The sequence below is a fragment of the Dendropsophus ebraccatus genome, chromosome 8 (assembly GCF_027789765.1).
Source record: "Dendropsophus ebraccatus isolate aDenEbr1 chromosome 8, aDenEbr1.pat, whole genome shotgun sequence".
Taxonomy (NCBI): Eukaryota; Metazoa; Chordata; class Amphibia; order Anura; family Hylidae; genus Dendropsophus; species Dendropsophus ebraccatus.
Window position 1 is genome coordinate 44,886,663 of NC_091461.1, and position 25,354 is coordinate 44,912,016.

Below are 25,354 nucleotides of genomic sequence, written 5' to 3' on the forward strand. Positions count from 1 at the left end.
TTTTTGTGTCCTTTTTTATCCAGTATGTCCAATGTGTTAGCCAGGGGCGTAACTACCACTATAGCAGCCATAGTGGCTGCTATGGGGCCCGCCGCATCAGGGGGCCCCATGGCCTGCTCCTGCAATACACTGGGCTCCCTGAGCCGTCATCATTTGCAGCACCGGGTGGCCCTGCTGGTCTCCTGGGTTTTGCAAATGTCCCTTTAACTGCAAGCACTCCTGACCAGAGCTAGCAGTTATGTAGTTATGACTTCACTTGACCGTTTAGTGGTCAGTCGGGGGGGCGGGGGAGGGGGGGGCCCAATCAAAAGTTTGCTATGGGGCCCAGCCATTTCTAGTTACGCCCCTGGTGTTAGCCTTACCTTTGCGCATAATCTAGACTATTGATCAACATTCACACACTGCTCCCCAAAAATGATGCTCAGGGAAAATAATATGTCTGCAAAGAAATAGTAATTTATTCTCACATCTTGAGCTAATTAGCCCTTGGCTCCCTAAAAATCTAATTTGAGAAATGAGTGGGACATTGTTAGGTCATATGTAATCATTGGGGCACATTTGTAGCTATTTATCCTGTCCGTGCTTTGTAGCTAAATCGAACTCCAGTTAGGTCTTACATCATCGACTTATTAAACAATTTTTAGTATCCAGTTAGGGCACGCTGCATTTATAAAGAATATTGAGTGTACAGCAGGGGGAGCATTATTGTTAGTAACTTTATTATTATCCAGTTCCAGAAATATATAGGTCCCCCTGCAGGAAGCTCGATATATAATATAATGTACATAATCTCTGTCTACGTAACACATGTCTATATGTCTGCACACATAACAGACTGAACTAATACTGACATCATCTGATCCTATCATGGACAGATGCAATTGAGACACACACTTACTGGCGCCGTCTGCTGGCATTCAAAATGAAACGCAGCATTGGGGCGAAACGCAAAGAGTCGAGTTCTTCTTGTGAGGCCCCACGGCTCATCAGCTGCCGTCGCTCCCTGATGAATCTGTCCCTCACACTGGACCACCTGGTCTCCACATGTTTGGCTGAAAGCAAAAAACGTACAGACATTAGTAATATATGAGCGTCAGGTGACCATAACAGTAGAGTTTCTTGTTTGACATAGTGGGTAAATAACTTACCAATGATCAACTTCTGTAATCTACTATGCTTGTCCCAACCTGGGTACACAATCCGGGCAACCTCCCTCCATGCGGCACTCCGCCTTAGCCGGCTTGTGTACCCAGGCGCAGGGCCGTCCCATAGCAGTGGCCGAGCATGGACCTTAATAAAAAGATAAATAAATAATATAAACCTCTTGCAAACAATGCTTGCTTGGTAAGGTAATAGCTAGTCGAGGCTTTTTCCTTGTTAGAGGCAATGTTGCTGACTAAATATGACGTCACTTATGTGGGTGGGTTATGGAGCTTCCCGTGCTGCTAACTCCCTCCCTCCTCCCTCTCCCTCCATGATGTCTGCTGCCGGCCCATATCATATACACAGTACACTACTCCCATCATGTGGTCATAGTGTAAGCCTCAAATATTTCAAACATAACGTAATAGTGAATTCGACACCACAATCCGGAGGGGGGATGGGGGAGGGGGGAGTGAGTTAGCTGCACGGGCAGCTCGCTAACACAAACCATAAGTCACACCCTCGTTTCTCAGCAACATGTGATCAAACTAAGAAAATTCCTGGAAGAGATATTACACAAACATAGCGAATCAAACATAATTAGCGGCACATTGGCTACAATTGGAAATACATTGCATTATGTTTCACACAGACACATAGCCTAAGGGTACAAACACACACACCGTATACACAGCCTATTTACTGCTGCGATACGCAGCAAATACGCAACAAATACACAACGCATACGCAGCAAATACGCAGCAGATTAGATCTTAATAACTGAACACAGCATCAAATCTGCACCACCAAATCTGCTGCAGATCTGCTGCGTATTTGCTGCGTATCTGCTGCGTATACGGTGTGTGTGTTTGTACCCTAACAAATATAAATGTATAGTGCGATTTAGAGCTAACCCTTATGGGCAAGTCATAGGAATTACACACATTCGTAGGGACGTGAACTACTATCAACAATGTATGGTGACCAAAGTAGTCACACAGGGCAATAGGTGGGGGCAAAAATCCATAATAAACATTTAGATTCGTGATAAATAAAGATCATTCATGACTAACTTGTAATTGATAAATTAGGAAGGAAAGAGCCTTTAACAACACATATATAAAATGAAGCAATGTAAAGTACCGGGACAGAATGTAAGCATTATTGAGAACAGATATCTGATATATTCGAAGACCAGACCTGTACATTTAATTTTGACACTAACTCTAAAAAATACATCAAGTGACTGTCACACACATCGCTTCTCAGACTCACAATGATAAGCCAAAAAGCGGTAAGCTGTTAGAACTCCACCTATGTCAACATTTATTAACTCATTAATGGCAAGGCGTTATCAAATACTTACTTGTAAGATTAGTCCATAAACGTCGATGAGTGATTTATCGATAACCATATTTGCCTCCATCGATTTGCCTTCACAGTTCTAAATAAGCTAATTGAGTGAATTGCTTTCACTCTTCAGATGTGAAAAAACAGAAAATGGCGAAATAACCTTGGCATATACACACAGGAACAAAAGAATGATAGATTAGTTATTTTGTTTGTCAAAACAATCACGTGACCCCCTAGATGCAATTGTATCATGGCCAGTGAACCTGCTTCGTAGGAGTAAGTAGATTTAGTTTGTCAGAACTTTGTAAGCCGAGGAACAAAAATAGAAATATAATCATCACTTCACTAGTAGTCCGGTGGTGCTGGCTGGGTTTTGGTGGGGCTTTTTGGGTCTGGTCCTGTGACATTGGGGTTGCAGGGCCGTTCCATGGCCTCCCTTCCCTGCATGTGCACGCTTTGTGGGGTTGGCGGTCGCTGACCGACACGGTGTGGAGTTAGCGTAGGGACCCGTGTGGACCAGAGGACCTGCGCGGTGGTACACGGGGCAATATGGCTTGATCAATTCATATACAGACACTCTGGTGTTGATTTTTAATATAGGCCTAGCGGCATTAGTATCAGCCATAGATGGGATGTGCAGCCATTCCACTCTCTCCAGTTCGTGTTTCACAGTTCTCCCTCTCTGAACAGCTAACACTCCTTTATAAGACCCACATGACCAAAATTAGCAGGATATGTCTGTGCTCACATGTCTGGACCCTATGTCTTCCCCATTCTGTGAGAGCAGCAATGGTAAGTGTAATACCATATCCATACTTGTGTCGTTTGGGGGCAGCCTTCCCCGCCGGTGGTGCTGGCTGGGTTTTGGTGGGGCTTTTTGGGTCTGGTCCAGTGACATTGGGGTTGCAGGGCCGTTCCATGGCCTCCCTTCCCTGCATGTGCACGCTTTGCGGGGTTGGCGGTCGCTGACCGACACGGTGTGGAGTTAGCGTAGGGACCCGTGTGGACCAGAGGACCTGCCCGGTGGTACACGGGGCAATATGGCTTGATCAATTCATATACAGACACTCTGGTGTTGATTTTTAATATAGGCCTAGCGGCATTAGTATCAGCCATAGATGGGATGTGCAGCCGTTCCACTCTCTCCAGTTCGTGTTTCACAGTTCTCCCTCTCTGAACAGCTAGCACTCCTTTATAAGACCCACATGACCAAAATTAGCAGGATATGTCTGTGCTCACATGTCTGGACCCTATGTCTTCCCCATTCTGTGAGAGCAGCAATGGTAAGTGTAATACCATATCCATACTTGTGTCGTTTGGGGGCAGCCTTCCCCGCCGGTGGTGCTGGCTGGGTTTTGGTGGGGCTTTTTGGGTCTGGTCCTGTGACATTGGGGTTGCAGGGCCGTTCCATGGCCTCCCTTCCCTGCATGTGCACGCTTTGCGGGGTTGGCGGTCGCTGACCGACACGGTGTGGAGTTAGCGTAGGGACCCGTGTGGACCAGAGGACCTGCGCGGTGGTACACGGGGCAATATGGCTTGATCAATTCATATACAGACACTCTGGTGTTGATTTTTAATATAGGCCTAGCGGCATTAGTATCAGCCATAGATGGGATGTGCAGCCGTTCCACTCTCTCCAGTTCCTGTTTCACAGTTCTCCCTCTCTGAACAGCTAGCACTCCTTTATAAGACTCACATGACCAAAATTAGCAGGATATGTCTGTGCTCACATGTCTGGACCCTATGTCTTCCCCATTCTGTGAGAGCAGCAATGGTAAGTGTAATACCATATCCATACTTGTGTCGTTTGGGGGCAGCCTTCCCCGCCGGTGGTGCTGGCTGGGTTTTGGTGGGGCTTTTTGGGTCTGGTCCTGTGACATTGGGGTTGCAGGGCCGTTCCATGGCCTCCCTTCCCTGCATGTGCACGCTTTGCGGGGTTGGCGGTCGCTGACCGACACGGTGTGGAGTTAGCGTAGGGACCCGTGTGGACCAGAGGACCTGCGCGGTGGTACACGGGGCAATATGGCTTGATCAATTCATATACAGACACTCTGGTGTTGATTTTTAATATAGGCCTAGCGGCATTAGTATCAGCCATAGATGGGATGTGCAGCCGTTCCACTCTCTCCAGTTCCTGTTTTTAATTATACTGGCCTGTAATCGATCAACTGCTGCCTCCTCCTCAAGTAGCCTCTCCTCAATAATACTGGACTGGAATCAATCAACTGCTGCCTCCTCCTGCTGCTCAACTTGTCTCTTCTCAACAATACTGGCCTGGGTGCAATCAAGTGCTGCCGCATCCTCCTTGTAAACCTTTTTTTCCAATATTTTTTTCACTATTTTTGCACTTTTATTCACTATATTTTATTAATGTTATTCCTATTATTATTATTATTATTATTATTATTATTATTATTATTTTCTCATTATTTTTGGAAAAAAATTTTCCCACTTTTTTCATTGTTTTTTCATTGTTTTTTCACACTCCCACTATTGTAGCTGCAATTATTCAGCCATTAGAGCAAGGTTTGTTTTCGGTTCGGTTCGGACCGATCCGAAATTCACGAAAGTTCGCCGGATCGAACCGAACCGAACCTTTCAAAAGTTCGCTCATCCCTATCCAGTATCTATACCAAGTGAAGAGAATTTCAGTCTTTTAGCATGGGAAGGATAATTACTTGTAACATAGTTTCTGACAAGTGTAAATAAATTCAGAGATTTCTTCAGTCAGACTAACATCGATTATATTAGTAGAAATTGTTTACCTATTCCTTGCTGTGAGACGAGGCCATTTAACAATACAAATACTAATCTGTTCTTGCAGTTTGTCTTTATTTTCTGTTCTGTTCTTTGAAGTTGATATTAAAGGGATAATAGCCTGGGCAGAAGTCAAATCCATAACATTCACGTACAGAAGACTGAAACATCACCACAGTATATATTTCACAACAACAAACCATTACAGAGAATAAGGAATATGATCCGGATATACTCATCCAATATCTGATTAAATCCAACAATCATATTTATTTTATCACCTCTACCAATGAAAATTAGAAGCAAATGATTTCTGTGTGAAAGCTTGGTTGACCACTGATGTTTGATGTGAAACAAAGAGCCTGGTTCTCATCATGTGCTAAAGGCTTTATGTTCAAATGCATTTTGTTTTCCAGACAGAATCAATACAGAAACCTTGAGAGTGAGAAAACTTGATCATTTTACAATTTGGCAAATTGCCTGCCTTTCATCCAAAATGAAAAAACAAAACAAAAAGAAAGCATTTTATACCACTAGTTGTAAAGTTATTGCCATGTTGTAGTTGGGTATGAAACCCTTACTTGCAAAAAAAAACAAAAAAACAGCTAGATGATATATGCGCTAAAAATATGTGACAACTAAGAGTGGAAATAAATGCCTAGACTACAGATTCCTATGGTTCATATGGCTGCTGTAATTCCTACAGTATCTGCTTTACAGAAAATAGTAATGGCAGGTGCGTGACAGAGGAAGGGTTTCCTATTGGTGCCTAATTGCATGATCATTAAAGTCTATAAAGAGAAAGTATCAAAATAAGCGAGCCATCAGGGAGTGGATCGCACTGCTGTCACGCTCTCTCCCCGGTTGTATCTTCATATATCAATAACTTTGACATACCTGATAACATGTCAAAAGTTATTTTTAGAGCTAAGCAAACTTTGAGCTTGCTCAAGTTCATCTGAACCTGAGTATGCCGTTTTGCATTAGGGGTGGCTGCTTAGGTTGGGTGCAGTCCTTGGGAGTCATGGAAAACATAAAATCATGCTGGATGTTTGTTCAACCTTAGTTATTTATAATGACAGGTACTCTTTAACCCCTTCACATCAGCAATATGGCTACATATGTTCCTATTGCCAATGCGCCATGCAGTAGGAAAGTATATATACGCTCCTGACATGAAGGGTTTGCTTCAGTGTGCGCAGCCCTGCATGCATTAATGTGCCAAGAGCCAGAGATAATGACAGGCAACAGCAGTTTATATTTACAGCCATCCTGTCAGATAGGCGAGCTGTATGTAGAGTCTGCCTCAGACAGACTCTAAATGCAGAGCACTGATAACACTGATCACTGCTATGCAATTGCATAGCATTGATCAGTATAAGCAATTTAAAGATTGCTTGTAATAAAAAAGTACGTAAAATAATTTAACATATCTGGTAGCGCAGCCTGCAGAATTGTCCAATCTTTTAAAATCTAACAATATTGTTCCCACACTGTGAACAGCCTAAACGAAAAAAGAGAAAAAAACACCAGGATTGCTGATCCCCCCCCCCATTATGTATCAGAAAAAAAAGTATAAAAAGCTATTAAAAAAAAATCCGATTTACACCAATAGGCTATGTTCACACAACGTTTTTTCAGCTCCGTTTAAAATGACGTCTGTTATTTTGAGTCTAAAATAACGGACGTCATTTAGCAGCCTTGCCTCCTTTTAGTGCGATGACTGGTGTTTGCACATTATTTTAGTTTGGGATTACTATTTGCCCTTTGGATGCGGCTTTATTGAAAAGTCCATTGAATTTAATAGTAAAAACGGAGAAAGAACGGTGACAAAAGAAAAACTGTGTGTGAACAACTAATAAAAACCGTCCACTGTTTGTAAAAGACGTCCGAAAATAATGTTCATTATTTTTAAGTCCGCGGTAAAAACGTCCGTTATTCAATGCTTTGTGTGCATTGGACGTCCGTCTTTCCATTGACTTTAATGCATTGCCATTGCAGTCAGTTAAATCGCGTTTAGCAGACGTTTTTTAAATATAAAATTCTGACACCTTTTCTCTATTTTTGACGTTGTGTAAACATAGCCATATGATGCCAATAAAAACTAGAGATCATGGAGCAAAAAAATGAGCTGCCATACATCCCTGTAGGTGAAAAAAATGCATTACGACTCTATGAAAAGATTGCCAATATAACTGATCAGTGCTATGCAATGATATAGCATTGATCAGTATATGCAGTATAATGATTGCATATTTAACTATAAAAAAAAGTGTAAATTTAAAAAAAAATACTAAAACAATCTTTATAAATGAACTCCAATAAAATTTAAAATTACCTCCTTTCCCATTATAAAAATGAAAATATATAAAATAAACACATATATATATATATATATATATATATATATATATATATATATACTGTATATATATATATATATATATATATATATATCGTAGCATGTGGCATTGTCTAATCTATTAAAACATAACATTGTTCTCACGCGGTGAACAGTGTAAACGAAAAGAGGATTGCTGTTTTTTTCATTATATACTGGAAAAAAATTATTAAAAAGGGAACAAAATTTTTCTTATACACCAATATGATACCAATAAAAACTAAAGATAAAAAAAATTAGGTGCAAAAAATGATGTCGCTCTTAGAAGGTGATGAGGAGAGCACTGCTTCAGTGTGACCTGGACATTCATTCATTGACATATACTATGACATATACTTATTTGGTTTCAGCTTTTTTGTATCAACCCATATAAAAAGTAATTGTTAATTTTACTGCACAGCAAATCCATTGTTTTCTTCTGGGGTCTACAGCCATATCCATTTGTTGGGGGCAGCAAGCTGAGTTAAGCTTTTTTGCTGTTTTGTGCAGTCAAAATGTCTCATTTACTGATGACTGAGATAAATATATATATTTTTTTTGTTTTGCAGAAATAACCCAATATTGCTGTATGCTATCCTTGGTGTATGGACATGGAGCATGTTACAGTTTCCTCTTGACCTTGCAGGTAGGTAATATTCCCAAACAACTGACAAAGCTCTGTTCAGTTTCAATCTATGGGGTTCCAATGGTTAAGATTTCCTATATTTTTTAGAGTAAGAACTATACAGTGTACAGCGCTGTTCTTGCCAACAGAAATACTATAAAAAATATAACTATATTAAGGTCAATAGAGTGTTCCAGGATCCCTTTGTGATCTGTTGAAAAACCAATCTATCACAGACCTTGTGGCTGTGTTATATGTCATTCCAGCCTTTTCTTTTAGCCATCACCTATCCCGTATTCTGTCTTCATTTGGTTATATCACTTAGCAGACTACTACTACCAATAGGCCTTATCTTAACCATATATTCATATTCTGGAGACAAAAAAAAACAAATTTTAAAGATAGCTTTAATAAAGTTATATTTCTTTGTAATATAATTTAATTAAAAAAAAAGAGTGTAGTTTTTTATTTTTATATGTACTTCCGGTGCCTGTCAGCAATAAGAGGCGACACGGCCCCTCTGCTGCCACCACAGTTTGTGTCAGGAACCTCATGGTTGTAAGCCATGCAGTTCACAATCTCCTGCTATGTTTTACGATTGCTAAATAGCACTAAAAAGAGCAGGTGCTGCCCCCATGTAGTATATCTTCTTATATATAGTACACAGAGAGAAGAGGCTGCCCAAAACCATCCCAGTGTCTGGCAGCCTCTGCAGAAAGAGTAGTGATTGCTGTCACTGCTCGCTCTGCTTCTAGAACAGTGATCAGTGATAGTAATCACTTCTCACTGTGCAGAGGCTGCCAGACATAGGCATATAACCCTGCAGTTCCCAACAGAAACTGTGGCCCTATGTCACCCCTTATTGCTGCCAGGCACTGGAAGTACAGATAGAAATAAAAAATGAGACTTTGCTTTAATAATATTATATTACATTGTAGTATGACCTAATTAAAAAATATATTATGGGGGGAAAAAAAGAATTCAAACACTCTACCATGCATAACAATTGTTAAACAAATTCATCTATTTCAGGGAGGTACACATAAATAATAGGTGCTCACTAGTGATGAGCAAGCATGCTCGTCCGAGCTTGGTACTCGATCCAGTATTAGGGTACTCGATGGTACTCGTTACTCGGACGAGCATCTCGCAATACTCGAGAAATTCTCATCTTCCGTTTCCTGTAAGTTTGGGCGCTATTTCTAAGCCAATAAACATGCAGGAGACTCTTTGGTACATCTTGCGATCACGTGGGACCCATACATGTCGACAGCAGCAATTGGTTGGCCAGATCAGATGACCCTGCCATATAAAACGGGCAGCCGGCAGTACTCACTTCAGACGCATACTGAAAGGGACAGCTGCTGCTGGTCAGGGAGAGCATCAGTGTAGGATTTAGCGTTCCAGTAGGCAGGGAATACTAGCATACAAACAGCCCCTTTCAGGGCTTCAAAGCGTTTTTTAATAGTATTACTACAGACTGCTGGCTGGGTCTTGCAGTGCTGCTACCACGATTTCACCAGCACACTGTGGTGATCGGCTGCTAGCAGAAAGGGGACATTAGGTGTTGCATACAGACCGCTAAGAAGTGCTCAGTGCACTCTTTTTTTATTTTGGGGCTGGTGGTGCTGCTGTACTAGATTGTATTGCTGGGATTTGTAGTACACCTGCATAAAACTTCACTGCTCATTGGACAGGGGTGTCAGAGAGTGTGTATAGGTGCAGCCACTACCAGATTGTACAGTACAGCCCCCCAAAAACTAGTTGCTACTACACTGTAATGCTGGGATTTGTAGTACACCTGCATAGAACTTCACTGCTCATTGTAAGGGGGTATCACAGAATGTGTATAGTTCCAGCTGCTACCAGATTGTACCGCACAGCCCCCCAAAAACTAGTGGGTACTACACTGTATTGCTGGATTTGTAGTACACCTGCATAGAACTTCACTGCTCATTATAATGGGATATCGCAGAGTGTGCATAGTTCCAGCCACTACCAGATTTTACCGTACAGCCCCCCAAAAACTAGCGAGTACTACACTGTATTGCTGGGATTTGTAGTACACCTGCATAGAACTTCACTGCTCATTGTAAGGGGGTATCACAGAGTGTGTATAGTTCCAGCCACTACCAGATTGTACCGTACAGCCCCCCAAAAACTAGTGGGTACTACACTGTATTGCTGGATTTGTAGTACACCTACATAGAACTTCACTGCTCATTGTAAAGGGGTATCACAGAGTGTGTATAGTTCAAGCCACTACCAGATTTTACCGTACAGCCCCCCAAAAACTAGCGAGTACTACACTGTATTGCTGGGATTTGTAGTACACCTGCATAGAACTTCACTGCTCATTGTAAGGGGGTATCACAGAGTGTGTATAGTTCCAGCCACTACCAGATTGTACCGTACAGCCCCCCAAAAACTAGTGGGTACTACACTGTATTGCTGGATTTGTAGTACACCGGCATAGAACTTCACTGCTCATTGTAAGGGGGTATCACAGAGTGTGCATAGTTCAAGCCACTACCAGATTTTACCGTACAGCCCCCCAAAAACTAGCGGGTACTACACTGTATTGCTGGGATTTGTAGTACACCTGCATAGAACTTTACTGCTCATTGTAAGGGGGTATCACAGAGTGTGTATAGTTCAAGCCACTACCAGATTTTACCATACAGCCCCCCCAAAACTAGTAAGTACTACACTGTATTGCTGGGATTTGTAGTACACCTGCATAGAACTTCACTGCTCATTGTAAGGGGGTATCACAAAATGTGTATAGTTCAAGCCACTACCAGATTTTACCGTACAGCCCCCCAAAAACTAGCGGGTACTACACTGTATTGCTGGGATTTGTAGTACACCTACATAGAACTTCACTGCTCATTGTAAGGGGGTATCACAGAGTGTGTATAGTTCAAGCCACTACCAGATTTTACCGTACAGCCCCCCAAAACTAGTAAGTACTACACTGTATTGCTGGGATTTGTAGTACACCTGCATAGAACTTCACTGCTCATTGTAAGGGGGTATCACAGAGTGTGTATAGTTCAAGCCACTACCAGATTTTACCGTACAGCCCACCAAAAACTAGTGGGTACTACACTCTATTGCTGGGATTTGTAGTACACCTGCATAGAACTTTAATAGAATGTTACCCCTACTGCTACAGTCAAATTGAAAATCGAAAGGGTGCTGGGGGTAGAAGGCTACTTGTTGGCTACTGCTGGGCCTTAACTGGCATCCATGTTGACTACTGGTGTGCCTGCCCTTGCCTCCTTATTGGCTACTGCTGGGCCTTAACTGGCATCCATGTTGACTACTGGTGTGCCTGCCCTTGCCTCCACGTTGGCTACTGGTGGGCCTTAACTGGCATCCATGTTGACTACTGGTGGGCCTGTCCTTGCCTCCACGTTGGCTACTGCTGGGCCTTAACTTGCATCCATGTTGACTACTGGTGTGCCTGCCCTTGCCTCCATGTTGGCTACTGCTGGGCCTTAACTGGAATCCATGTTGACTACTGGTGTGCCTGCCCTTGCCTCCTTGTTGGCTACTGGTGGGCCTTAACTGGCATCCATGTTGACTACTGGTGTGCCTGCCCTTGCCTCCACGTTGGCTACTGGTGGGCCTTAACTGGCATCCATGTTGACTACTGGTGGGCCTGTCCTTGCCTCCACGTTGGCTACTGCTGGGCCTTAACTTGCATCCATGTTGACTACTGGTGTGCCTGCCCTTGCCTCCATGTTGGCTACTGCTGGGCCTTAACTGGAATCCATGTTGACTACTGGTGTGCCTGCTCTTGCCTCCATGTTGGCTACTGCTGGGCCTTAACTGGCATCCATGTTGACTACTGGTGTGCCTGCCCTTGCCTCCTTGTTGGCTACTGCTGGGCCTTAACTGGCATCCATGTTCACTACTGGTGTGCCTTCCCTTGCCTCCATGTTGGCTACTGCTGGGTCTTAACTGGCATCCATGTTGACTACTGGTGTGCCTGCCCTTGCCTCCATGTTGGCTACTGCTGGGCCTTAACTGGCATCCATGTTGACTACTGGTGTACCTGCCCTTGCCTCCATGTTGGCGACTTCTGGGCCTTAACTGGCATCCATGTTGACTACTGGTGTGCCTGCCCTTGCCTCCTTGTTGGCTGTCCACCCAGGGAATGCAACTCAACATGAAGATTCTTGTTATCTCCTCTCCTCCTCCTCCTCCTCTTCCTTCAATTCTGAGCCAACAGCCAAGTCTTCTTCCGCCATGCAGTGTCTGGCCTAATTATTGGGAGGCTCAATTGCTTCCTCACTCACTTCTAATGGTTTTCTGTGTCCTCACTGCCATGCTCTGACGTCACACTACATCTGCGGAGGAGCGGGACTGCTTGCCGGGGGCCTGGCGATTGGACCCCCGCCAACCAGCCAGATGTTTTATTTTATTTGGTCTAGCCGTGGCCGAGGCCTCACCACCCCCGGTCGAGAGGCATCAGATGTGCCCTTGATGGTGACTGACAGCTGGCCTAGCCAGTTAGCTGTGAGCACCTGGGTTCGTGTGTGAGCTTGGTTGCATGTGACAAGGGGCAGAACCTGGTGGCGGCTCTGCAACTCAGTAGCCTCACACATGTACCATGCCTGGCCCACGTCTTCAACCTAGTGTTGCTGTGGTTCCTTAAAACTTACCCCAATGTAGCTGACTTGCTCACCAAGGTGCACTGCATCTGTGGGCATTTCCACAAGTCAACTAGTTAAACTAACCCAAACTGCTACAGTCAAATTCAAAGTCAAATTCAAACTCAAAACAATGGTGGGGGGAAAAGTGGGGAGTCACATGATGCAGGGAATGTTACCCCAACTGCTACAGTCAAATTCATAGTCAAATTCATTTTACCTTCCTTGTCTTGTCCATTTCGAACCATATTATCTGTGGATATCATCTCATCTTAGGGGTGTCCTCTGCCATGACCAGGCCTTTCACCAGTAGCTTCTATCCTTCCTTGGATGTTGTAGTAGCCTTTTTGAAGGCAGGATTGACCGGGCCTTTCAACAGTATCTTCTATCCTTCCTTGGATGTTGTTGTAGCCTTTTTGAAGGCAGGATTGACCAGGCCTTTCACCAGTACCGTCTACCTACCTTGGATGTTGTAGCCTTTTCGAAGGCAGGATTGACCAGGTCTTTTTAATAGACACTTGCCCTCTCTTAGAGACTCTTTAAAGGATTGAAAGTGTATTCATTCGTTCAAATCAAATTCCGGGGCCTCTTAAGAAGACTGTATTGTCATTCTTTGTCCCTACCTCCAAAGACATGCCTCTCATGCACAACTGCACGTGGGTGTGAGGCTAAATCTAGCCATAATTGTATTGTCCATCTTGGTTTGGGTCTGTGGTGTCAGGCTAAGTTTTCGGGTGGTCCATATGCTACCGGTGTTTGAATGGTTCCATGTGTTCTCACCGCCATGCTGTGTCAGGCTAAATTTTGGGTTGGTTCAAACGCTAACTCTGCTTTATTGAAACTCTGTGTCCTCACCGCCATGCTGTGTCAGGCCTAATTTTTGGTAAAGCTCACTTGCTACCTCACTTTTAATGGTTCTCTGTGTCCTCACTGCCATGCTGGGATGTCACACTACGTTTGCGGAGGAGCAGGACTGGTTGCCGGGGGCCCGCCGATTGCGTCCTCGCCAACCAGCCAGCTGTTTTATTTTATTTATTTTTTGTCTAGCCGTGGCCGGGGCCTCACCATTCCCCGGTCAAGAGGCATCAGGTGTACCCTTGATGATGACTGAGAGCTGGCCTAGCCAGTTAGCTGTCAGCACCAGGGTTCGTGTCCACTAAATATCCCAGCCCCTGGACTCACTCCAATTTTTGGGTGGGCTCACTTGCTTCCTCACTCACTTTTAATGGTTCTCTGTGTGCTCAATGCCATGCAGTGTCTGGCCTAATTTTGGGGAGGCTCACTTGCTTCCTCACTCACTTTTAATGGTTCTCTGTGTCCTCAATGCCATGCTGTGTCTGGCCTAATTTTTGGGAGACTCACTTGCTTCCTAACTCACTTTTATTGGTTCTCTGTGTGCTCAATGCCATGCAGTGTCTGGCCTAATTTTGGGGAGGCTCACTTGTTTCCTCACTAACTTTTCATGGTTCTCTGTGTGCTCAATGCCATGCTTTGTCTGGTCTAATTTTTGGGAGGCTCACTTGCTTCCTCACTCACTATTAATGGTTCTCTGTGTGCTCACTGACATGCTAGGTCTGGTATAATTTTTGGAAGGCTGACTGGCTGCCGCTTCTACCTTGTTCACTCTGTCCTCACCGCCATGCTGTGTCAGGCTGAATTTTTGGGTGGTTCATAATATGCTACCTCTGTTTTAATGGTTCCCTGTATTCTCACTGCCCTGCTGTGTCAGGCTGAGTTTTTGGGTGGTTCATATGTTACCTATGTTTTAACCAGGCTGTTGCACAGAATTAGGCATAATGGTGCCATTAGGCAGCCTCAGAGGCATGCATACATGCTGCCCCTGCTGTTTCCTGTCCATTTCCGTTGTGTTTCCATCAATTTCTGAGGTTGACAGGTTTTCACACGACCTTTCCTCTACCGAACTTGAGTCTCCTGCAAAAATGCTTGAGTCTCCCATTGACTTCAATGGGGTTCATTACTCGAAACGAGCACTCGAGTATCGGGAGATATTCGTTTCGAGTAACGAGCACCCGAGCATTTTAGTACTCGCTCATCACTAGTGCTCACAAAAAAACTGACAATCGGCACTATACTTCTGTGATTAGTTTCACAATTCTAAGTTAATTCATTTCTTAATATGGATGAGGCAACCGGTTCCTTCTGAGCCAACCTCAAACCAAATGTACTATAAAATTGGGTTTCGGTTTTCATGTACATTGCAGTGTACAGGTGTCCCTGGTCCGGTACAGTAAATGGTGATGCATACATGTAGAAATGAGCAAAGTGATGGCAGTCGCACAGGTTAGCTTGCGGGACTGTCATTGGGTGGGAGAAAGGGATTAACCATAAACCCTTGTGTCCATCCAATCAGCTGCAGGTCCCTCTGTGATGTAAGCACCTCACCTTCTATTTATCCCCTTAAAGACAGCCAATTTCGATTTTTGCGGTTTTGTTTTCTCCTCCTTGTACTTAAAAGGCCATAGCACTTGCTATTTTTCACCTAGAAACCCACATGAGCCCTGATTTTTTGCGCCACTAACTGTACTTTGCAATTACAGGCTGATTTTTTTCATAGAGTACACTGCAAAACCAGAAAAAAAAGAAATGTGTGGTGAAATTGAAAAAAAAAAAAAACAACAAAAAAAACCATTTTGTTTATTTGGGGGGTATATATGTTCCTCAAGTCGTTACGATTAAAACGATATGTAACATGTATAACTTTTATATTATGAGATGGCTTGTAAAAAAATTCAAACAATTGTTAACAAATATATGTTCCTTAAAATCGCTCCATTCCCAGGCTTATAGTCCTTTTATCCTTTGATCTATGGGACTGTGTGAGGTGTCATTTTTTGCGGCATGATGTTTACTTTCTATCAGTACCTTGATTGCGCATATACAACTTTTTGATCGCTTTTTATTAAAATTTTTCTGGATTTGATGCAACCAAAAATGCGCAATTTTTCCATGTTGGAATTTTTTGCGCTTATGCCGTTTACCGTGCGGGATCAGGAATGTGATAAATTAATAGTTCAGGTGATTACGCACACTGCTAGACCAAACATGTTTATTTTATGACATGGGAAAAGGGGGGTGATTCAAACTTTTATTAGGGGATGGGGCTTTTTATTAACAACACTTTTTTTTTTTTTTTTTTACACTTATACTAGAAGCCCCTCTTGGGGACTTCTAGTATAAGCACACTGATCTCTCATTGAGATCTATGCTGTATAGTTATACAGCATAGATCAATGAGATAGGCACTGGATTGCTTACAGCTGCTGCAGCCGGAAGCAATCGAGTGCCGAGCCGGGATCAGCGCCATTATGGCGCAGACACCCTGCCGGTCCAGACGCGTGGATCGCTCCAACCCACTAGACACCAGAGATCGGCTGCAACTAGTAATTAACCCCACTAGACACCAGAGATCAGCTGCAACTAGTAATCAGATGCAGCTGTCAGATGCCCCGCTCTGAACTCCCTTAACGACCGCAGGGCGTAAATATACGCCCTGTGTCATTAAGGGGTTAAGGTGATTTGCTTCCTGGATGCCAATCTGTGTGTGTAGTGGAGATTAGGTGAAGCGGACAGTGAGAGCAGAGCAGATAGAGAAATAAAGAGAGATATAGGGACAGAGAGGACACACCCCAGAGCAGTGAGGAGAGCCAGGCAGGGCAGCCTATGGCCACAGTACATGATCGTACTCCCGTGGAATCCCCATCCACAAATGATATCCTCTGCATCAACATCAGAGGATGAAGCTGGGTCTCTGCCATGATCCAGCATCCAGTCCCATCCAAACGTTTAGGCTCAGGGGGGAAAAAGGTTAGGTGTAGAACATCAGCCAAAGGTATTTAACGGGTACCACAAGTGGGCAGCAGTGGCAGTTAAGAAGAGGCTAAAAGCGTGGCTGCTTGGAGGAACTGTCCACTGACATCAGCGGTGTGGCAATTACTTCCATCTTGGTGGCAGAAAATATCATTCGGCCATCTGGAATCTCTGTGACTACAAAGTGGGTAGAAATTTTGGTACAAACCCAGGCACCACTTCTATGCGTCAGCATATGGAGCTCCACCACCACCCTGAGTGGAACCGGGACCCCTAGGGCATGTGGCAGTCTCCATCAAAGTAAAGTCTCCAATAAAATATTCCCCCCCTTTAAGTAATCTTCCCCCACCACAGTATATTGGGAAAATCTTCTCTAATTTAAGGGTGTTGCAAAATTTGCCACTCTTTTATTTAATTAAATCACTGTAAAGCGTTCTTGAATCTGACCTTTTCTCTGTTCCATTCTCTATCACATGATCCTTGCTTTTTGTTTTCTGGTTTATTTAGGTGTATCCCAATTGACTAGGTTTTCTTTTCCATTTTTTGCCAGTTGGCACATTCAGCTCAGCTGACTTGACTTTACTTGACATGGAAAAAAATATAAAAAATCTGTAAGCTAACGTGTGGCCGCCATGTTTCGCAAATTTGTGAAGCAAATCTGGCAAATTTACGAATCGCTACAAAGCAAATTTAATGCCTGATTTGCTTTTAATGCCTGATACAAATTGGAATTTATTCATCTTTAGTTACTAACATAAAAAAGTAAGTGTTACTCTTGAGAGAGAGGAATAACATCAAATAATACATGTTTTGTTTTTTGTTTTGTTTTTTTAAATTGGTCATCTTGTGCAGTTCATCTCAGGATATCTCAACCTAACAGGAAAAGGAAGAAAGGACACATCTGATTGATCAGTAAATTTACTCTTAAAATGTATTTAGTTTTAGGAAAAGGAGATCAACCCTAGGTCCTCTTCCACTAAGCACCTGATAGGCTATGAGTCATAGCAGTCCCATGCCTTACTTTTATGGCCACGTTTACCAATATCAAGCTATTTTGTATATTTTCTACATTTCTTCAATAATTATGAAATACTCAAACTGAATTTCAAACTCTCCATTTACCTCCTCAACTAGAAAACCTGTTTAATTGTAAAAGACAAAAGACATTTCAAAAGTTTTCATTGGTCCGGGTCTCAGTGTTCACACTCATATCGATCTGGAGCACAAGTAAGAAAAAAAGAGTTGGGCTCCATAGACTTACATTTATGAGCCCATTCTCTTGCCGATCAGCATTGGTCTGTACACATAGACCAGGACTGATGAAAACCTTTGACATGTCTCTATGATATGTCAAAAGTTTTTACAAATGACAGTGACACTTTAGGATAACCCGATTGCTTCCCTTTTACCAGAGACGCAAAGGTATGATAAGACATAGCAAACGCTTCAACAATTGTAAGCTATTTGCTAACCATGGTGCCTTTCTATGTCACCAGCAATATTTTTTATTTCTGGTAATAAAATTGTGAAATTACAATTATATAGTACTTTTTTGTACATGATACAAGTATGTACAATAGAGAAGCTCACAGCCTACGTTTTCATTCAGAATGTACTTATTTGTAATAATGCTTGCTGGCAAAATCCAGTGTTACATAACCGTTTATTTGTTGTTTCTGTTTTATAGTGCAAAATATCGTATGTGAGCAAGGAACATCAATCAAGAGGAATATTTATAGACTGCTCTGTACGTACAGTGCAGATCTGTGGAACATCGGGATAAGTCTATTAATTCAGGATGGTCCATTTCTTATCATTCGAATTCTTCTTATGGCTCGCTTCAAAATCATTAACCAAATGTTAATATTTTTTGCGGCAAAAAACAGCCTGATTGTTCTGCTTCAGGTGTACAGGCTTGTCATAATACTTATAGACTTTTATGGTTCGCAAAATGAAGCAAAAGAGAAAACAGAAGATCCAGAAGTCCCAGCTATATCTGAAGCTTTGGAAACAGATGTAATTATTACAACTGATGAAGAAGCTCAGTAATTGGTTACATTCCTTTTTTTTTTTATAAATATATATTTAAATAAAAATATTATTTTAACTTTTTTTCACCATTTTACATCATTTTTGTCAAGTATACATACACATACACACAATACACATCAAACCCATCCCCTTCTCTAATCCCCCCTACCCCCAGGCAGAGCGGGGGGGGGGGGGGGGGACATATACTGTACGTGACAAGTCTTTCCAAAAATATTATTTTCTATATAAGAAACCCTTCCACCCCTTAACGGTTGGTAACTCAGTAGGCAGAAATTTTTTAACAATTTTCAATCTAGCTCCAAATATTTTTTTAGACATTTTTAGTTTCTGCCTCTTGGAAACTTCTAAGTATCCTTTTCCAAAACCCTAATTATAGGTTCTAATGGTATTACCACTTTTGTTTCAGTTTGAATTTTTTTTTACCTTCTTTTCATAATATCCCTGTAACTCAAGACAAGAGCATAAGATATGTAACCATCCTGTGGGGCCTCTATTACACGTTATACATTTCAGCGTTCCCCTCCTACCTATGATACAGACTATATACTATATTGAATTGGATTATTCTGAGACTGTTTTCTCGTGACATGTTGTACTTTATATTTCTGGTAAATTGGAGTCGATACTTACAGCCTATCTTTATGGGGAAAAAAAACAAAATAATGTGAAAAATTGCATTTTTCTAACTTTGAAATTTTGTGCTTGTAAGGAAAATGGTTATGCCACATAAATAAGATATGAAATAGCATTAGCAATATGTCTACTTTATGTTGGCAGCATTTATTAAACTTTCATTCAATTGTTTAAGACAATAGAAAGCTTCAAGGTTTAGCTGAATTTTTCCAAATTTTCACAAGAATTTCAAAATCAGATTTTACAAGGGACCAGTTCACGTTTGAAGTGGATTTAAGGAGGCTGTATGTTGTGAAGCCCCACAAAGCACCCCATTTCAGAAACTTCACCCCCGAAACTGTGCAAAATCTATTCCAGAAAGTTTTTAACCCTTTAGGTGAGTCACAGAAATAAAAGCTAAGTGTGTAAGAAAATTGAAAATTTCAATTTTCTTTGCAGAGATTATATTGTGATCCAATATCTTTCATAAAAGAAAACCTATTTCCAGAAAAATGCACCACAATTTGTATTGCCTCGTTTCTGCAGTTTATAGAAATGTATGATATGTGGCCCTATTGCTCGATTTGACGCAATCACAAGCCCCAGATGTAAAGGAGCGCCTAGTGAATTTTGAAGCTTCCATTACAATTGGCAAATTTTCAAAGTACCACTTCTAGTTGGCAGAGGCTCTGGGGTGCCAAAACCTAACAAACACCCCTAAAGTGACACCATTTAGGAAATATAACAAGGGGTATAGTGAGCATATGGACCCTAGTGGTGACAGGCAGAATTGCGGAACAATGTGACGTGATAATGAAAAATTTTATTTTTTACACTAAAACGTTGATGTAACTTTGAATTTTTCATGTTCACAAGGGGTTAAAAGAAAAAATAAACCACTAAAAATGTAGAGCAATTCCCCCCGATTACAGAAGTACCCCATATGTGGACACAAAGTGCATAGCCGGCACACGGAAAGCCTCCAAAGGGAGGGAGCACAATTTGGATTTTGGAAGCTGGATTTGGCCAGAATGGAGGACGAAGGCCACGTGGGGTTTGCAGAGACCCCGTGCTGCCAAATCATTGGAAACCCCCCACAAGTGACCCCATTATGGAAACTACACCCCTCAAGGAATGTAACAAGGGGTATAGTGAGCATATGGACCCCACTGGTGAAAGGTAAATGTGCCGTAAAAATGTAAAATTGAAATTTTTTTACACTAAAACTTGGTCTGGCCTTAAAATTTTCAGGTTTACAAGGGGTTAAAAGAAAAAAAAAAACATAAAACTTATAGAGCAATTTCCCCCGAGAACAAAAATACCCCACATGGGGACATATTGTGGCATGATGGCGCAGGACACGCCTCCAAAAGGAAGGTGCGCCATTTGGCTTTTAAAAGCTTGATTTTGCCAGAAAGGAGGACGGAGGTCATGTTGGGTTTATACAGCCCTCGTGCTGCCAAGACAGTGGAAACTCCCCACAAGTGACCCCATTATGGAAACTACACCCCTCAAGGAATATAACAAGGGGTATAGTGTGCATATGGACCCCACTAGTGACAGGCAGAATTGTGGAACAATGTGACGTGAAAATGAAAAATTTAATTTTTTACACTAAAACGTTGATGTAACTTTGAATTTTTCATGTTCACAAGGGGTTAAAAGAAAAAATAAACCACTAAAAATGTAGAGCAATTCCCCCTGATTACAGAAGTACCCCATATGTGGACACAAAGTGCAAAGTCTGCGCACGGAAAGCCTCCAAAGGGAAGGAGCGCAATTTGGATTTTGGAACCTGGATTTGGCCAGAATGGAGGACGAAGGGTTCGCAGAGCCCCCGTGCTGCCATATCATTGGAAACCCCCCACAAGTGACCCCAACAAACTCAGGAATCTGTGGTTCGTAGGGGTTGGGGGTCACTTGAGGGGGCTTGTGGGGCTTCCTGGGGCGGCGCCTTGGGGGCTTGTCATCACTAAATGATGATGATTATGAGGAAGGAAGAAGGAACAAAAGATCTTCCTCTTCTCCCTCACTGGTTGTCTCAATATCTGAGGCAACCCAGGCCAATGCATCCTCAGCCGAGAACAACCTGTGGGCCTTTTTTTGTTTTTTTCTTTAGGGTGCCTTCACACACACCGGATCCGCAGCGAATTTCACACTGTGGATTTGCAGCAAAGTTCACTGCGGATCTAGTGTCAGTGCATCCCTATGAGAATGCATATACGCAGTGGGCTTGACATACTGCTGCGTGTAAGTAAGTTAACCCCCCGCTGGACGGAGCATACATCACCTCCTCCCTGCTACCGCTTGCTTCAGGGCTCCCGGTGTCTGCTCATCCCGCGCAGCCAATCAGTGTGCTGCCCCGCCGCAACCACCGATTGGCTGAGCAGGACATCCTGCCGAGAACCTCCAAAGCAAGCTGGAGCGGGGAACAGGTGATGTATGTTCCGGGCAGCGGGGGGTTAACATACATACACGCAGCAGGATGTCAACCCGCTGCGTGTATTTATTCTCATAGGAATGTACTAACACTGGATCCGGTGTGTGTGAAGGCACCCTTAGAGGGGTGTGTAAGTGTTATGCTTCTACACGTGAAAGTGTGTGTGTGTTTTATGTACTGTTTTTACATATTTATTTTTTTTACTTGGCGGGCACACCGGGAAAGGGGGGGGGATGCAGAAAAAAGAAAGAAATTTACTCTGAAGAAAAAAAAAACAGCAAAGGGCAGAGGGTGGCAGGCAGGGGAGAGGGTGGCAGAAGAGGAGAGAGGGTTGCAGGAGAGGGGCGGCAGGACGGAGGAGAGAGGGTAAGAGGAAAGGGTGGTAGCAAAGAGGGGAGAGGGTGGCAGGAGAGGGGTGGCAGGATGGAGGGGAGAGGGTAAGAGGAAAGGGTGGCAGGACAGAGGGGAGAGGTTGGCAGGACAGAGGGGAGAGGTTGGCAGGACGGAGGGGAGAGGAAAAAGTAGCGGCAGGACAGAGGGTGGCAGGGGAGAGGGTGGCAGTGGAGGACAGAGTGTGGCAGTGAAGGGGAGAGGGTAAGAGGAGAGGGGCGGCAAGACGGAGGGGAGAGGATAAGAGGAGAAGGTAAGAGGAAAGGGTGGCAGGACAAAGGGGAGAGGTTGGCAGGACAGAGGGGAGAGGTTGGCAGGACGGAGGGGAGAGGGTGGCAGGATGGAGGGGAGAGGAAAAGGTAGCGGCAGGACAGAGGGTGGCAGGGGAGAGGGTAAGAGGAGAGGGGCGGCAAGACGGAGGGGAGAGAGTAAGAGGAGAGGGTAAGAGGAAAGGGTGGCGGGACAGCGAGGAGAGGTTGGCAGGAAAGAGGGCAGAGGTTGGCAGGACAGAGGGGAGAGGTTGGCAGGACGGAGGGGAGAGGTTGGCAGGACAGAGGGGAGAGGTTGGCAGGACAGAGGGGAGAGGTTGGCAGGACAGAGGGGAGAGGTTGGCAGAACAGAGGGGAGAGGAAAGGGTAGCGGCAGGACAGCGGGTGGCAGGGGAGGAGAGAGGGTGGCAGTGGAGGACAGAGGGTCGCAGTGGAGGGGAGAGGGTAAGAGGAGAGGGTGGCAGCAGAGAGGGGAGAGGGTGGCAGCAGGGAGTGTGGATGGCAGCAGGGAGGGTGGATGGCAGCAGGGAGGGTGGCAGGAGGGTGGGTGGCAGCATGGAGGGTGTGTTGGTAGGTGGGTCAGGTGTCAGCAAGGAGGGAGGGATGGTGGGTGCCAGCAGGGAGGGAGGGATGGTTGGTGCCAGCAGGGAAGGAGGGATGGTGGGTGCCGGGAGGGAGGGATGGTTGGTGCCAGCAGGGAGGGATAGTGGGTGCCAGCAGGGAGGGAGGGAGGGATGGTGGGTGCCAGCAGGTAGGGAGGGTGGCATGATGGGTGCCAGCAGGGAGGGAGGGTGTCATGGTGGGTGCCAGCAGGGAGGGAGGGTGCCAGCAGGGAGGGAGGGATGGTGGGTGCCAGCAGGGAGGGAGGGATGGTGGGTGCCAGCAGGGAGGGAGGGAAGGTGGGTGCCAGCAGGGAGGGAGGGTGGGAAGGTGGGTGCCGGGAGGGAGGGTGGGATGGTGGGTGCCAGCAGGGAGGGTGGGATGGTGGGTGCTAGCAGGGAGAAAGGGAAGGTGGGTGCCAGCAGGGAGGGTGTGTGCCAGCAGGGAGGGTGGGATGGTGGGTGCCAGCAGGGAGGGTGGGTGCCAGCAGGGAGGGTGGGTGGGATGGACGGGTGCCAGCAGGGAGGGAGGGAGGTGGGTGCCAGCAGGGATGGATCGGTGGCGGAACGGGGAGGAGGAGTAAGCACCGGGCAGCGGCGTGGGGGAGAAGTAGGAAACATGGAGTGGCTGACGGGGAGGAGGAGGAAGCGGGGGCAGCATGGAGCGGCGGTGGGGAGGAGGAGGAGGTACCGGGGAGGAGGGGGAGGAGACAATCGGGTTACGGGGGAAAGCGGGAGAGAGCACAGGGAAGTCAGAGGCTTCTGATCTCCCTGTTATTGGTGGCAGCACGGGGGGGCCAGAAGAGGAGGAGGCAGTATGGGGGAGGAGGCACCCGGCGCCCGGCACACCCCAGGTACGCCGGGCTCACTGCACAGTACTCCCATCATCAAGGAGATGATGGGAGAAGTAGTAACGATCGCCCATGAATAGCTGGCCGGTGGTCACCGGCCAATCACGGGCAATCGGGGGGCCGGATCCACGGGCAGGTGACGCCCGGGCACAGCAGTGATTGGTGCTGTCTCGGACAGCACCAATCACTGCTGAATTCCGGGGTCCGGTCCTGTAAACAAAGAACATTGCTGTGATCGGTCAATCACAGCGATGGGCGTCACGGGGGGCAGGGAAACTGATAGAATCAGCAGCCATCTTCACCGGAGCCCAGCACGATTTAGCGCGGCGGCTGTACCGGTACGTCATGGGTCCTTAAGTAACAGTGATCCATGACGTACCGGTACGTCATGGGTCCTTAAGAGGTTAATCATGGCATAGTATGAATATGAATAAATGAAACATTTATAGTCATACAAAATGTGGAAAGACCTGCAGACCACCCCCACTACAGATGGAACAAATTGTGTGTTATGCACTAGGGAATTAACCATTAGTGCACCAGCAATGGAGATGATAGGGATCATGTTTCAATATGCAGCACATGGATACAGGTTCAGGCAATGGACAAATGCTGCATGTGAACATGTCCCTTTAACTGCAACTCCAAAGTATGGACAAAAATCCAAAAAACGCACATAGAAAGACAATGATTGCACATAGTGTGAACATGGTCATTAAAGCTGTATCAGACTATATAGAATAATGCAAAAAGGTATAGAGTTGTAATCCAACAGTATGATGTAATGTATGGATAAAGAAAATCAATGAGGATAAGCAAAATCGTTGCAAAAATTTAAACCAGTGGATATACTGGTATCTAGGTGTAAAATCCAATGCACCTCACGTTTATACGGAAGGTGTGCCCAGTCTCCTCTTCAAGAAGGTTCATTGACATGCACTAGGGAGTTAACCATTAGTGCACTAGCAGTGGAGGTTGTGGAGATCATGTTTCAATATATGTCCCTAAAACTCCACCCTCAAAAGGTGCACAGGAATGCAAAAAGACACACATAGAGAGACAATTATTACACATAGTGGGAACATAGTCATTAAAGCTAAATCCTTGATCTATATAGAATGATGCAAAGAGGTATAAAGCTATAATCCAACAGTATGATGCAATATGTGAGTGTAAAAAAATCAATTAAAAATAAGCCAAATCGTTGCGAAAATTTAAACCTGTAGGTATGCGGCTATCTAGGCGTAAAATCCAATACGCCTCACGTTTTTGTAAAAGGTGTACCTAGTCTCCTCCCCTGGGTGGTTTATTGACATGTTTTATGCCCTGTACTTCTAAGGAGGTTAGATCCCCACTGTGTGTTTCACTAAAATGTTGGGATAACCCCGACATGG

At 44.4% G+C, this 25,354-nt stretch overlaps 1 protein-coding gene and 1 long non-coding RNA gene across 3 annotated transcripts in view; one reads left to right on the forward strand and one right to left on the reverse strand.

Annotated features, from left to right (window-relative positions):
• Positions 1-18,998, forward strand: part of LOC138798554 (transmembrane protein 26-like) — a 52,811-nt gene extending 33,813 nt beyond the window's left edge. Inside the window, exons 6-7 of the mRNA XM_069979069.1 lie at positions 8,203-8,279; positions 18,435-18,998. Coding sequence (XP_069835170.1) covers positions 8,203-8,279; positions 18,435-18,796 — 439 coding nt within the window. The 3' untranslated portion in view covers positions 18,797-18,998. The remainder of the gene's footprint in view (positions 1-8,202; positions 8,280-18,434) is intronic.
• LOC138798555 (uncharacterized) overlaps positions 1-25,354 on the reverse strand; it is a 228,033-nt gene that overhangs the window by 26,632 nt on the left and 176,047 nt on the right. Inside the window, exon 3 of one of the 2 annotated variants that reach the window (XR_011364097.1) lies at positions 17,195-17,329. The exons of the other annotated variant lie outside the window; for it this stretch is intronic. This is a non-coding gene — a long non-coding RNA (uncharacterized lncRNA). The remainder of the gene's footprint in view (positions 1-17,194; positions 17,330-25,354) is intronic. 2 annotated transcript variants of the gene reach the window in all.